Consider the following 15,851-nt stretch of genomic DNA (forward strand, 5'->3'; position numbering starts at 1 on the left):
AAATGTATGTGACAAGCATGCACTTCACTGGAGAGAAATGAAGACAGCTTCCAGTGCTGTTTTCTCACGTGATAGCTCTCTTGCTTTGGTTATTTAGGTGTTTCACAGGATTTATACAAAGGAGTAAAGCAGATCATATTTAATTGCTTCTGAAGTATTTTTTTAAAAAACCTTGTATTACACATAGCAGTTTGTTGGAACAACTTAAGATCTAAATTCTTTGTAAAGAATTAAAACATGAAAATGCCTTGAAGATGCCTGAAGACAAAATTCCATCAGGTTTAATAAGAGCCTCTCCTAACAGTGACTTGTGAGGACAGTTGAGTTTCTTTCAGAGACCATCTGTTATCTTTGAGGCTGTGTGGCATAGTGTTCCAAAGTGGTGTCATACCTGTACATTAGAAAGAACTTGAGTAGAACTGCAGAAATTAACCTAAGTTCCATTCATTTAAGCTCACGAATATGTACATTAGTATTTTTGCCTCCAAGCTTTTGTGGGCAGAGTATATTCTTGCCATCAAAACTACTGAAATTGGTCTGAGTGTGTTAGTTACTGGGCTGTTTTACTAGATGATCTCTGATTATTCAGGTGAGCTTACCCCAGGCTTTCCAAACTGCTCAGTCTGCCTATTCAGTGAGCTTTCTTCTTAATCTTTGTCTCCCAGATTTTATGCAGACCTTTGTGGGACTCCCAATGAAAGATAGAACCATTTTCTCATTAGAGATTTATGACAGTGATTAACTGTCTTTCAAGGGTGTCTGTTTTATTAGTGTAGTTTGCACTGAATTTATAATGGAAAGCTCATTAAAGCCAGTGGTGCCCCATTTCTTGATCATAGTAAAATAAATGCCCTCTGGCCTAAGGAGTCTTTGTAAAAAGACACTAAATATCAAGTCTTATTTCCAGTTCATCACATGGTTATATGATAGATACTGCGGGTTTCTGAGAAAGGCTTTGAGAGGGTAGGCCATGCCTTTCATGTTAGTTCTGTTTTGCAGACATTACCACTCACTCTCTCTAGCTCAAAAAGCACAAATAGAGTACTTCAGTCTTAAAATAGCTCGTTCTGTTTTAGCCTATTTTGGCATTTGGAAGATGATGGCCCAAGGCCTCTGAGGAATAGGAGGAAATTCTTTCACATCCTATCTCTCCATGTGAGAGTTGTAGTTAATGGCTAACAGAAAGCTAATAACATCACTACCCCCATTCTTTTCTTCTGAAAGATGTTTTGGGAGATGCTAATTTCTGAAGGAGGAGAGTTTTCACTGATATTTTGTTGTGGTCTTTTTTATAAAACCATTTTACCATCAGATGCTAGGGAATTTAGGGTTTCTGGGAAGTGTGTCTATGGGAGGTTTCATTTGCACAGCTGTTTACATAGCAGAGGAGATTCTTGTGATGTGTCACTCTGAAATAGCCATTGCTCAAACACAATCAGCTTCAGTTCTTCTGTGACTTATTGACCAGTTTCTGAATGCCTTCTCATGCTACTCTAGGTGAAGGTATATTTAAATATAGGTAAAAGGACTAGCACTTAGGTACATACATGGCAAGTTTGCATGGGCTTTGTTGTTCTTGGTTTGGGTTTTTTTTCTGTTTATTGAACAGACTTGTCCAGTGTTGTGCTATTGATTGGTATTGGTACCAGAGCCCAAACTAGAGTCTTCCAGATAAGAGGTAACTTTGGAGAAGAGCTTGGGAAGAATCTTTTCTCCATCTGAAAGATAACTCCTTTCTTTACATGCTTCTGAGTTTATGTCTGGACGTTTTTCTTATTGTTACATGGAATTTGTATAAAACCAGTGAGTAGGTGGTCAAAGAGTTTTACCTTGCCTTAAATAATTGATACTGTGGCAAGTCTCCCCTTTCATGTTGAGGTGCCATATGGTTGTGCTCTCACAAAACACATGAATGTTGCTAGTAAAACTGCTACTGATGGAAAAACCATGGCTTTGCATTCTGGAGGCATTGTGAATGCAGATTTTTTGTGTACTAAGGAATATTAATGGGAAGAGTATTTTAGCATTCTCAAACATGAGTGACATTAAGAGGTTTCTCCCATGAGTGGTGTGTTAATTTATTCTACTTAAACTTAAAGTATTCTTAAGTTCTTTTTGATCCATTCATTTCCATCATACCTTCTGCTGGCTAAATGAAATTAGGTAATAGTAATGTTGAGATACTATCTAAAGGGATGCATCTTACTTAGTAGCAAATGATGAATGCTTCTTTCCCTGAAGGGGACGCTAGCTTCTCTCTTATTTTAAACTGTAAATATTAATTCAAGACAACAGTTTTTCATGTGTATCTATATGCTTACAGATCTTCCAGGTCTTGTATGCAGACCTAATTAATTGCTGTATTACAACTTTTTTCCTCTATAAGGGAGGTTTAAAGGTTTAAATTATTAATAATTTTCTTCTGAAACACACAAAATAACTTTCATTTGTTTTATTCTCTAGTGCAGTGAACGAGAAAATGAACTAAGAATTTGTGACCAAGTTTTTTTCTCCAAGACTTTGATTACACAAACTTTAGCCCAACATACTTGTGCCTGTACTGTTAAGACATCAGTTTAGTGAGGATTTGAGAGCAAATAATGAGACAGTAAAATTGGTGCAAACTCTTCAATTCTCTATCTTCATAATGACTTTTATTTTTAGTGTACCTCTAGTGTTGAGCTATGGAAGGTCTAGTGCACATATCTGACAGATTGTGCAACCTGGACATCTCCCAGTGTATCCCAAGTCTTAAATCTTCTGTGTTGTTTTTTTTTGTACTAATTCCATCTCCAGTTCTGTGTGGAAGCAGCAGGCTGCTATTGTGTTCTCCTGCATCCAGTACCTTCATTCCTGCTGTCCTAGGTCTCTGTATTGCCTGTCCTTTAGCTGGGCAAGAAGTGACAGTGTCACTGTATGGCCTGTTCACATTCAGATGCTCATGGGTGGGCAGGCTGACCACAGAACAAAGTGAATGAAATAATGGTTGTAACCTTTCCTCTAATAAGAATAATTTTGAGGGGTCTCTTTGCTAGACATTTTCTAGACAGATACTAATTTCTTTGAGAGATGAAGGAACTTCATGTCCTCTAGTCCTTCTGCATCTCTTGCATTCTGCAATAATTACTGATTTTTTTTGAAGAATATGTCATTTCTTAGCAGCCAAAAAAGTGATCTTCATATTTGTGTGGTCCTCTGCTGGATAAAAAATTATCGTAAAAAATTTCATTAAAAATACTGTTAGTGTATCTGAAACTACAAATCGTATGTTCTTAATGAGTCCTTAAAACAACTTTCTTGCTATTGCTACAGTAGTTTGTAAGCATAGGAATAAGGCTTGAGCTACTAATCAGATGACTAAAGGAGAAAGCAAGCTGTCTGTGACTTGCTGTAAGATCTTCAGTTGACCCAGTTATCGTCTCAGTCTGGAAACAGCCTTTCCTGCTTAGGAAAGGCTGACACAGGCAGAAATATTCAGTATAGATAGTTTATGAAATACTTTATTTTTGTTTGGCTTGGTGAGCTTTAATATATGAAACATAGTAATACAAAAATGGGATGTCTTTTGTGACTTTAGTTAAGAAAAAGGTTCCTGTTTTTGCTATGTTAAAAATGCCAAGGTGATGTGCATGGATAATTGTTATGGTCTTTGCTGGGATTGGTATTTTAGATTGTAGACTTATTTTTATGGCATGGTTTGGCTGTTGACAAGGTGTGTACTATGTCACTATGTGTCTCCTATACAAGGTGAGTACAGTTTTTTCAATTCCTTTATTTTTTTTGTCTGATTTCATATTAGTATCTTGGTTAGAACTTTGGTGTTCTTTTTCTTGCTCTGAGCAGTTTAAATGTTATCATTGTGTTTTTTGTCATGCAGCTCACCAAGTCTCATCGGCAAGGTCACATGGTGAAAGTGGATTGGCTGGACAGACTCACCTTTAGAGAAATAGAAATGATCAATGAGGTAAGTCACTGTAGGGTCAGGTTTGGAATTTTGGGGAGTTTTATCATGCTAGTATGAACCTTCACTTCTTTAGGAGACTTAACTGCTTGGTTTTATTTCCTTCAACTGCCAGTGGAAATGGTGAAGGAAAAAGTAATTCTTCAGAAGCTTAAAGTTGATTTTACTTAAGCAATAATGAGAAGCACAGAATAGATTGGTTTGGAAGTGATCTTTAAAGGCCATCTAGTCCAACCCCTCTGCAATGAGCAGGAACATCTTCAACTGGATCAGGATACTCTGGGACCTGTTTAGGATGACCTTGAATGTTTTTGGGGATGAGGTTTCTACTGTCTCTCTGGACAACCTGTGCCAGGGCCTCAGCACTCTCACAGTTAAGTCCTCTCACTCCATGCCCTTGTCTGAAGTCCCTCTCCAGCTCTTCTGCAGGTCCCCTTTAGGCCCTGGAGCCTCTCCTTCTCCAGGCTGAAAACCCCAGATCTCCCAGCCTGTCTCAAAAGCAAAAGTACTCCAGCCCTTGGGGCATCTTAGTGGCCTCCTGGACTCCCTCCATCAGGGCCACATCTTTTTCACGTTGAGGTCCCAGAGGTGGGTGCAGCTCTGCAGGTGGGCTGTCACAGCACAGAGGGGCAGAGATCCCTCCCTTGAGCTGCTGCCCACCCTGCTGAGGAGCAGCTCAGCTCAGAGCTGGTTTTGGGGCAGCCAGTGCACGTGGCCAGCTTATGTCCAGCATTTCATCCACCATGTGCACAGCTGTCTTAGCTGTTTTCAGCTTCAAGTGAACTTGATCATGGAACATAGACTTTATTAATAATTTGGAACAGCTTGGAACAAACACTGTTAGGCATGATTAGCTTATCTCTAGTGTTTTAGGTTGTGATGGGGAGCTTTTTAGACATTTTACCTGTTCCTTGGCTTCAGAGTTGTTCAACTTTATTTTTTTAACTTTGGGTGTGGAGAAAAGACATTTGTAGTTTTGACCAAATATTTTTTAAAAATAAAATAATCTGGTAGTTTAATTCCTAAATGAGGTTTTAACCCTCATTGATCAAAATCAGCTCAAACTGTCTAATTTCTTATACTCATCTTGCATGACAGAACTCTGTTTTTTCCTGTGCCCTGAGATCTTTGTTGTCTTACTGATAACTGGAGGTTTGGAAGTCAGATTCTTTTTTCAACTAAAATCTGTGGTTTTATAAGCCTCTATAAATATTTTGATGTTTTTAGAAATTAGCCTATCATCTTTCTTATCTCATTTTTCCCTTTAGATTTTTCTTCTCCACTGACAGTAAAAATACAGTGAAATAAAATTTTTAGACCTGTGCTTTAAACAGAGAGCCACTTTATCTATGGTGGAAAGTCAAGCCATTATGAATGCATTAAATGAACTGAATTTACATTACTCATTGTTAAACTTCTTGCTTGTTTCTCACCCAGATTTTAAAGTTCTAGGCACTTTTTCTAGGTAGAGCATTTAAAAAATGCATATATGAGCAAATCTTCCTCTGAAGATGAATAAGCTGCAAATCTAATCCTGTAGTCCGAGTTTATTCAGTCTCTTTTATGGTGTTGGTTCAAAAAGATGATTTGTTTTTTCTATATCTTCTGTTTTTTACTTTGATGTGCATAATTATAGGTAATGATTTAGACAAAAACAAACACCAACTACCCACTGGTCATCTGATTATTCTGCGTTGCATTTTTTATACCTTTAGCCCACAGCTGGAAGCTGCTGATGAAAACAGGTTTTCATCTTTTTAAGTGTGAATATGTGTCACAAAGTAGGAATGTGAGGTAAGAATGTCAGGAAAGAGGTGATACGGTCTCAAGTAGTTCTATAAAATGATTAACTAAATAATTGCTGCAACAGCTGATAACCTAATTAATCAGTTACAGCACAAAGGAAGTAGGGTAATTGCTGTACTGAGAATGCTGAAGATTGATGCCCTGCAAAAAATGATACACATCTGTGGTGGCTCTTTCCTCAGAGGGAAAAACGAAGCTCCAATTTTATGTACCTGATGATTGAATTCCGTTGCGTCAAGTGCGATGATAAAGAATATGGAATAGTTTACTACGAAAAGGTATGTGCCCTGCAGGCTTTATGGTTGTCTTTAAAAAGCAGCATATGCACCTAAAATGAATGGGTTTTTCTGCTGACATGAAATATTCTGCTGCAGTAGAGCAGCAGACAGCTGTCAGTGGCAACTGTTTATGTACATACAAATCAGATAGTATAGATGCAACATGATTGCAGATGTCAGTCATTTGTGTAATAGAGTTCAAGATTACAGAATTTAACAAGTGTGAGTGATTAAAAACTTTCTGATTTATAGTTCTTTCAGTCACCCAGCAGTACTTTCCAAGTAGCTGTATGTAAAATTATGACTTAGATCTGGAGGATATGTACCTGTGTTGAGTGTTAACTTTATAGAAGATGAGTTATTAAAACTTTGCACAGGAGCTCTGCTGGTGAACATTTTCTGTAAAATGAACAAATACAGAAGTTTAGTCTTTCATACTGAAAATGCTGTGGAATAATTAAGTAAAAGACTTCTAGATTGGAATGTCTCGCATCTTTCCTTGCTGTTTATGAAACAGATCTATCTGCAAAGCAACACCTTCAGTATTTTTCTATTAAAATTTAATGGGATGGAGGATGGACAGTGAGCTTAATAGACACCAGTGTGGTATTGGAAGGTATTACCACTCTATGTACTGTGGAAAGACCTATGGACATAGAAAAAGCAGTGCATCTATAATCTGATTTCAAATAAAATTGTTTCTTAGATATTTCATTGTGTTTAGATTCTTAAGAAGTCAGAAAGTTACTGAATAATGCAGCTTTATTGGAAATAGATAGAAGGTAGGAAAAGAAACTGAAGCGCTCTTGAGACCAGAGGCACTAAGTTTAAGCAGCATTTATTCTGAGAATTTTAAAAAGCTTAATCATTACACAAAATGTTGACATAATGCAACATGGATTACGAGTATTTCTGTGTATATGGCTATTACTGGTTGGCATGGCCCGAAAGAGCTGTGATCTAACTTAAAACTTTTGAAGAAGGCAGTGAAACATACAGCAATAAATAGCAAAAAAGCAGGATTAAAAAAATTAAAGAGAAAACAGGTCAGAATCTGCTTCAACTGTTTGATGTATTGCAAGACTTGGAGTTTTTTGGCTTTCAGAGTGTTTTTTGAGGGCAGTGTTTGGTTGGAGTTTTTTGGTTGGTTTTGTGGGGAGGACAGTTGATTTTTTTCTTTTTGTGCCTTTGTTTTTCTTTTAATTTAGTTTCTTGGTGAATTTTGGTAATATGGATGAAAGTGGGTCTTATGCAGCTGTCTAGGTTAGCTGCTTAGCATTTCTTTTTTGGGGACTGGAGTTGACAGTGAGACCTCTCCACAAGTTTCAAATCTTTTTGCATTTAGAATAGCTGTTTTGCAGTACATCTGTACGCTTATCCTAGAACTAGCAATTATGGAGGACTGTGCTGTTGCAAAACTATCTTGTGTTACAAATCACAACAAAACCTACAATCTGTCAGATTTCCCCATGAACAAAATAATGTTATTTTCTTCTGTGGAAATAAAGGAAATACTTGTCTGGAGAGCAAGAATATATAACATAACAGAAAATGATCATAACAGAATATGATGAAAATATTGAAACTTTTAACTAACAGCTAACTCTTTCATAAGAACATGCTATACCTTTCACAGGTGCAAACATATGTGGCTCTGTGTCCTCTTAGCTCTTTTCTTTTTATAAATGAACATGGCATTCCTAAAAATGACTTCTCTCTGTTACCTCCAGCAACCTGCCATTATAGACGAATTATTCCCAATTTACACACATGACTTCTTTTTTTTCCATCATTGTGGTTTTATAGATGTGCACGATACAGGAAAGAAGATTCAGACTCCAAGCATGCATCTTTCTTTTAACAGATGTTTCTGAAGCATATTAAAAGTGCATGGAGCAGAATAACTATGAATTGGCTGCTCTTGCAGAAATAAAGTAATTGAATGTGTAATAGTACCATGTTAGAGCTGTAACTAACTGCAGTTTGAAGGATTTGTTGTTACAAAGTAGCTTTCCAACAACCTCTTGACCCTTTTCTGACAGCAGTGGGAAATGGTACATAAATTAGTGCCCGTTTTCTCAGTTTTGTCATGCTTCCAATTACAGTCTGCAGTCTGTGTATTGGCCATCGCCAGTCCAGTGCACCGAGCATAATGAAAGCAGGTTCTGTTGTCACCTGCTTGTGACCGATAGTCAAAGTGGAGATTACTTGTCACAGTTTTGTTGATATATTTGTTTTCAAGTGTTTAGGAAGAACTAGCCTGTTAAACAGCGACTGATAGGATTTGGGGTTCTTTGACTCGACATTCAATTACAATGATGTGAGGTGGCAGTGTCTCCTTCCATGTTCTGTGTTAACTTCATTTAAATACAGTGATCAAGACGTGAGGGATAGGGCCTGCTAGTAATGACAGCATCACTTTTGATTCTCCATTTACGCAGAAATTCTGAGTGACTTACCAAGTACAAATAACACCAGCATTTACCACTAATGTATTTTTGTGCAGGTTTCAAGTGAAACATGTCTTTGGGTAAATGATTGCACTGCTGCATCCAGTTCATTAAAAAAGATAAATAAATTCGATTATCAGAGACCTTTGATGGATTTAAAGGAAGAAGTACTGTCTACACCAGTGCTTCTCTGCTTTTTTTTTTTTTTTGGGGAGAGGTTGGTTCGCATTGGTGTTACTCTAAATGGTGTTTTGGTTAAAAAATAAGTTAAATAGAACCTCCTTATTTATTTGTGCTCTGAAACTGGTTTTCAGTAAGTACAGAGGAGTGTTGCTGGTTTGGAAAATTTCTGCAAATGTTGTGGACTGTCTTAAATGAACTCTAATATTTGTATAAAGTCACCCACACTGACCTTACTGTAGTAAAATATCTGCAGAGCTCTGTTACACAGCAGTTTAAAGCAACTTAGTACTGTTTAGTATTGATGTTGCTTTTGTTTCATGCTGGCAATGCAGCAGGTCACCTCAGGTTCTGCCTGTGCTGGGAAGTGTTGCAGCCAAGAGGAGCAGATTCACTGAGGGAAGAGGCTGCTGAAGTCCCAGTGTCTGCACCGTGTTCTTGTGCTCTGGTCTGTCTTTCATCACATCCCCAGTTAGAGGATGTCAGGGATTTCTGAGATTTCCATGACGTGGACTAAAGCTGTCTATATGGGCATGATCAGGAAAGACACTTCAAAAGTATGCACTTGGCCAAATTCAAGTGCTAATTTAGGCACTGGTTTGGTTTAGTAACTATGGTCAGGGTTGTGGTACTGCATGTGTTGCTCTCAAGGTATAATGGAGAATTACAGAAGGGTAGTTAAACAGCTGACATCCTCCACAGGACAGCTATTGTCATTCTGCCTTCTTGAGTATTCATTAAGCAGTCTGTTTCAAAATGTTTGCTCCTGGCACTGTTACTTGTCCCATGAATGCTTGGAAAAACTTGATTTCATGGCAAGTTTTGGTTGGGCTTAAAGCTTTCTTCTGTCATGCAGTGAAACACTGGGAATGGTTTTTCTGGTGGTTGAACTGAATAACTAGAACTTGTCAGCTTCACTCTACAGCATGATCTGACTACATTCAAAGAGTTTTAAATAAACAGTCATTATCATGATTCTTTTCAAAGATTCCAAAAGGGGTTGCCAGCAATGAGTGTACAAATCATTCTTTTAACATTAGTCTTGGGGGGAAAAACTCCATAACTTCATTTATAAACATTTTGACATGACACACTGGAAGGCTTTTTTGTTGTTGTTGTTTTGTAAGTAAGCAAAATTTAGACAATAGTGCTTTTGTCATTCTCATCCTGAGGAATTTTGAATTTTTAATGTCTGCCAGAGACTTCTAACTGTGGGGTACGTGCTCCGCTTGACCAGGCTGAAACCTTTCCTTTTTCAGTTAATGTATGTGATTTTATCATTTTTTCACTGAGGAAAAAATACAGCAATGGGTGTTCCTACTGCTTATCCCTAGAGAATCCTCATGGGACCTGGATACTCTGAAGAGTTTGAATGCTTGTTAGTAGCAGGATAGTAGCTTGTTGCTACTGAGTCCCCTCCAGTGTCAAGTTTTTCATACAGGGTTTTTGTGTGAAGGTTCTAAACAGAGTGGAGAGTTGTCACTGGGAGATAGGAATCTTGTGTTTCTATAAAGGCAAAGTAAGATTGCAGCCTTAGAGTTTAGAATTGGAAGATAAGAAATATCTTATAGGTATATAGAAGTCAGTCTGTCATCAGATGTGTTTATGAGAAGGATTCCACCAACCTGCAACAATTTCATTGTTTTTTATATAATTTGACTTTATGACATGATCTGAGCATTCTGCCTGGTGAGATGGCAGAGGCTTAGTTCAATGTGAATGCTGATCTGTCACTGCGACTCCAGCCCAGTTCAGTCTACTGTTAGTGATGCAGCATATTTTGTTATTATGGAAATACTTTGATGCTGCTATTTCTGTGCAGCGAGGTCAGAGCTAAGTTCATTATTTAGGCAATATGCTTTTAGAGCAGAGATACTGTAAGCAAATGTCATCTTTGCCTCTTCAGTGTTTGTGTGTGTGTTTTTGTTTTTTTTTCAAAGACTAATGAGAAAAGCAACCTGGGACCATCATCAGCCGCAGGCAGACTGTGCGTTTATTTCCCTTAACTAGGAAGGATATGTGTATTCTTACTGCTTTTGCTTTGACTTTTGTCAAAAGTGTTAATTCAGAAAGGCATAAGACACTAGTAAATGCAATTAAAAATGTCTTTCTAAGGAAGCATTTTAATAATAAGAGATATTTTACTGTAGCCAGCAACACAAAATTTATGTCGTAGGAAAAAAAATGTTTCTCCTGGGTGGTTAATGGCAATTTTAAACTCATATATCTTGTTACTGACAGATGATACTCCCCCTTGAAACAACCTCTCCTTTGAAAGTTACCTCTGAAAAGTATAAAAGTAAAGCTATCCCAAAGGGCATATATGATTGGAAAAGTAGGGAAAAAAAGAGGATGGCAGCAGAAAGAAACCTGAGCAGGTTACCTCAAAACTTAGTTACTGTGGGAAATGTTGGTATGTCAGAAAATTTTTTTCTGATCTCAAATGTACAGCAAAATAAACGAGAACAGACTCAGTAGAAATATGGCAGAGCACATGTTATGCTGAGTTTGTTTTGTTCTGAGTTTGACTGTTTTATTGTGTATTTTAAATGAAATGTCTTTTTATAGCATTTATTAATGTTAGTTACCCTCCAGAAACCCTTGTATTATGAAGTACAAAACCACATTGCTGTGTGTCTAGAAGACAGAGTTGCTACTTTTGTAATGCGGTGGCAGGCTTTTAATTTTTTTCTTTGTGTCTGGTTCAAACAGGAATCTTGTAGCTTCTCCCTTCCTTATTTAGACAGCATACATTAGACTCTAAGAGCATGGAATCTCTGAGAGATAAGGTTGCATACATCTTTCTGTTGAACTTTTAAAGTGTTGAACTTTAAGGAGATATTTTCTGCAATGTGGTGGTTTTTTCTAGAAAACTGTGTGGGTTTGGTGTAAATACAGAGCCTGGTTTTGTTTCTCTTCATGCTTCCAGAGGACAATGGTGGCAAATTTCTCCACTCACCTGTGTGGCATCACAGTAGTGAGCTGTCAAGCTGTGTCTCCTCTGGTGAACTTCATCTGTCTTGCCAAGTCGTTTGTCATCTGGGAAAAAGACAGAGAAGAAAAATAATCTGTTTATTATTTTATTTTTCCCCTTAAAACTATCAGCAGTTGAATCATTCTTCTACTGTGGTAGAGTTCACAATGCATTAATATGATACATTTTCTCCCTAAAACTTGAAATGTTTAATATGCCTTCAACTTTTCGTCATTCAGGATGGTGATGAGTCATCTCCAATTTTAACAAGTCCTGAAATTGTTAAGATTCCAGATCCCCAGATGTCTATGGTAAGCATGCTACATATGGTGCCATCTGTATTACAGAGTTACTGTTGAACTTTTCATAAATGTAGATGAAAGTGTGCCTTCTTAAATATTTTAAAATTCCAGTGGCAAGATATATTTAACCAGTTGAGAAATATCAGTGGGTTTGAATTTTGTATTTTTTTTCTATTTCTGCTGCTGCTAGATTAAAATGCAAGGATTGGTTTAATGCTTATGTTCACCTCCTTCTTTCCATGCATAATGTGCCTGCTTCTGAGGTGTAAGAAAGCAGAGAAGGGGGATTGTTGGCAAAGGAGATTAGAGGGTGGGAAGAGGGAGCTGAAGAAGAGGAATGTAGAATTTAGGGACTGGTGCAATAACTCTTGATCATTTCCTCTGTTAAAATATTTTCTCCCTACACTCTCTTGTATGTTGTCTTTCATGTAGACAGTGCCTAAGTACAGTTCTAGAAAAGATTTCCATTATTGTGGATGCCAATTCAGTGGGACTGGTATTGGCAGCTTTGGGAACCTTAATGTAAGTGGGCTTGTACTGGCAACACTGTTTGAGCACCATGTAATCTAACACTGCAATAGCAAGTCTGACAATGCTGGAAACTGCCTTGGCTGCTGAAAACTTGTTGGCACTGTGGCTCCTATTGTGGCTCCTACTGTTGCTAACATGGTATTAACAGTGGGACAAGTTTTTGAGATGTTTTTTCTTGCATACAAAGCTTTATGCTGCAAACATCATCCTAAAGAAAATGTTTATGAAGTGTTTAGCACGTTTGAGTGCTGTCAATCATGGATGTGTTGACTGAAACGCTTACATTTTGCAGCAATTCACCGAAAGGCAAGGTAGGGTTTGTTAATGCTAAGTCAGAAGCTGAAACAGACTCTCAAAACTCCCAACAATCCTCCAGGTATTATTAAAGGAGTTTTTTTGTAAAATAAACAAAAAAAAAAGCCAGAAGATGCTGTACTTTCAGATTTGAATTTTCATTTTCATGCATTTTTTCAAGAGACTGGTGAGTCCTCTCTAGATGGTTTTGCTTCAATAGAAATATTCTCTGAAATTTAGTATTTATAAATGTTGACTTACCCTCTGCGTTTAGGAGAACTTAGTAGAAAGCAAACATCACAAACTTGCTCGAAGTTTAAGAAGTGGACCTTCTGATCATGACCTGAAGCCTAATGCAACTACACGAGACCAGCTTAATGTAAGTCAGTCATATGATGGCTAAGTTCAATTTTATTAGGTAGATTGGTAATAATATATGGTGACAGTTTAAGGAAAGTACAGTTAATTTCAGTTTATAGAAAATAATGAATTAAATGTTTCAGAGTGCTTAGATAGAAGAGTCCAACTCAGAAAGGAACACAAGGTGCTTGTTCTTTTTTTTTTTAACCATTTAGGGGGGTTAAGAATGTGTGTTTTGTGCATGTCATGTAGGTGTGAGTGGTACACTTAAAGCAACTGTGTTTGCCTGCACTGTCAGTTCAATCAACCATGTAACTGAGAAACATTACCACGATACCATAGCTTTGTGTTGTTGGAAAGCTTTTTTTTTTCCCCCTAGCTATTTTTGTGTTGTCAGTGTTGTGCTTTCTCACAGTATACTTTGTTAACTTGTTGATTTTGCCTGTTTTTAAACTCACTTTCTGACTGTGTATCAAATAGATCATAGTGAGTTATCCACCAACAAAGCAACTAACGTATGAGGAACAGGATTTGGTGTGGAAATTCAGATATTACCTTACTCATCAGGAGAAGGTGAGTTGTTGAATGGTTTGGGCTGGAAGGGACCTTGTCCCTTATCAGTAAGCTTTTCCAGGTCTGTGCTTATGTAAATAAAATCTGAATCTAGTTCTTTGTGTGAGACATTAGTTTTTGAAATAATTTCCTTTGGCTAGCTTTCTGCTGATGAATTGTCCACGCTCCTGTTTAGGCCTTGACAAAGTTCCTGAAGTGTGTCAACTGGGATCTACCACAAGAGGCAAAGCAAGCACTGGAGCTGCTGGGCAAGTGGAAGCCCATGGATGTGGAAGACTCTCTGGAGCTTCTGTCATCTCACTTCACCAACCCAACGGTGCGGCGCTATGCTGTCGCCAGGCTTCAGCAGGCTGATGATGAGGTATTCACTGGTCTGTTGGTACATGGAAAAGTCAGCTGGTCCCAGGATTTTTGATCTCATTGAGTCCTTGAAATGTTTGCTACTTTTCACGACATTTTCATGAATATTGGTAAAGGAAAACAAAAGATGATTCACTGTGTTGCTATGTATTGTAAGGTTTTTGGGGAGCAGTCTTTACATAATTAGGTGTCACACATTTATATTGTCTTAGCATAAGCTGCCAATAGTAGCTGGTTTTGTTAAACAAGGTAAAACAGCTCTCACCAAAAACCAGTGATAAATTTGGAGTCTTAACCTGCAGAAGTGCTCTGAACTTAAATAGTAAATGGAAGGATTTTCAGCAGATCCATCTGGTGAATTCAGTATATCGTCATACTCTTTTGCTAAAGAAAATGAGTAGAAGATTATCTGTGGAAATGAGGCCTTTCTAATTGTATACTGATTAGAATGTGATGAGCTGTGATTATAAATAGAGCCCACTAAATAGACTCTAATATGTTAAATATCAATGATTTATATATTTTATTTTGACCATTAAAAAAAAAAGCAAACCCAGGTTTGAATGTATTACCATAACTCTTGATTCTTTGGAAATCAATGGAGTTTAAAATAGGGAGGATAAATAAATGATATTTTTTCAAGCCTACTTCAATAGCCTAGGTCATACTGCTGTGACATTAAAAATGTACCTTCTACAAAGTTTTGGAAGGTAAGTAAACAGAAGTTGAACAGTAAAGGCAACAAGCTGATTTTAGACAGCAAGTGGTTAAAAAACTGTTCTTTAGTATAAAACAGATTAGATATGTGTTTTTTCTCTTAGATCCCCAGCTACACAAAGGATAAAAAGAATAGTCCATAAGAGAAGAGAGAATTTCCATTCTTGATACCATAGTCCGATGTATGCTTGAATTTTCAGTTTTCTTCTTTTGAGACATAAATTGAAAGCTTTATTCTGTGGATGCTGGAAGCAATTAGGGCAGTTTAACTGAAGAGAATTTGAACATAGTAATTGCACCTGAATATTCACTAAATTAGTACTTATTGTCTATGAGTAACAAAGAATAGTAGAATGATAATGCAGTATCTTTTGGGAGTAAAACTGCATCGAGCACCAGTGTTGCTATGGTACATTGCTTGTTTAGGGAGACTTCCATTTCTGTGTTATTAGAGGTCACTAAATCCTGACTAAGTTTATCTGTAAATTACAATTTTGTAAACAGAAGGAGTTCTAGTTTTCTTTGACTGACACCCTTCTTTCACTTGGATTTTTTTCTTCCCTAAGGATTTGCTGATGTACCTGCTACAGTTAGTCCAGGCATTGAAATACGAAAACTTTGATGACATAAAGAATGGCCTGGAGCCTAGCAAGAGGGACAGTCAAGGTTCCATGTCAGAAACTATGACAACATCTGGATCTAATGCTTCAGAAATAGACAGGTAAGAAGCTTAGACTTCCAGCAGAAAAGTAGAAACATGTAATATTCTAAGACATCAAATTGTTTCTTCTTTTTAGGGGAGCTTTACATATTCATCATGTTATTTTATAATCTGAACATTAAAAAAAAAAACCAAGAAGAAAATAAAACCTAACAAATCCAGAGCATTCATGAAATGTGTTTCCTGATTATACATAGTTTACAGAGCAAACGGTGTTAAAGTTGTGGCCTTTGCTCTTACTACACAAAAGGAAGAAAACTTCTGTAGAGCAGGAAAACCACTGCTCTTACTTCCTTCTGTATTTGCAAAAGTTAAGGTGTCTTCACTGAAGTTATATGAGGTTC

The 15,851-nt window shown here is 37.3% G+C and overlaps 1 protein-coding gene across 3 annotated transcripts in view; it reads left to right on the plus strand.

Moving 5' to 3' along the window:
• The window catches only part of PIK3C3 (phosphatidylinositol 3-kinase catalytic subunit type 3), a 70,069-nt gene that overhangs the window by 5,458 nt on the left and 48,760 nt on the right, over nucleotides 1-15,851 (plus strand). For all 3 annotated transcript variants that reach the window (XR_013179745.1, XR_013179744.1, XM_054652246.2), the window contains exons 5-11: nucleotides 3,878-3,964; nucleotides 5,950-6,045; nucleotides 11,889-11,960; nucleotides 13,051-13,155; nucleotides 13,617-13,709; nucleotides 13,885-14,070; nucleotides 15,353-15,507. Coding sequence is in view for 1 of the 3 variants with exons in the window: in XM_054652246.2 (XP_054508221.2) it covers nucleotides 3,878-3,964; nucleotides 5,950-6,045; nucleotides 11,889-11,960; nucleotides 13,051-13,155; nucleotides 13,617-13,709; nucleotides 13,885-14,070; nucleotides 15,353-15,507 (794 nt within the window). In the remaining 2 variants the exon portion in view is untranslated. The remainder of the gene's footprint in view (nucleotides 1-3,877; nucleotides 3,965-5,949; nucleotides 6,046-11,888; nucleotides 11,961-13,050; nucleotides 13,156-13,616; nucleotides 13,710-13,884; nucleotides 14,071-15,352; nucleotides 15,508-15,851) is intronic.

The sequence above is a fragment of the Agelaius phoeniceus genome, chromosome Z (genome assembly GCF_051311805.1).
Source record: "Agelaius phoeniceus isolate bAgePho1 chromosome Z, bAgePho1.hap1, whole genome shotgun sequence".
NCBI classification, from domain to species: domain Eukaryota; kingdom Metazoa; phylum Chordata; class Aves; order Passeriformes; family Icteridae; genus Agelaius; species Agelaius phoeniceus.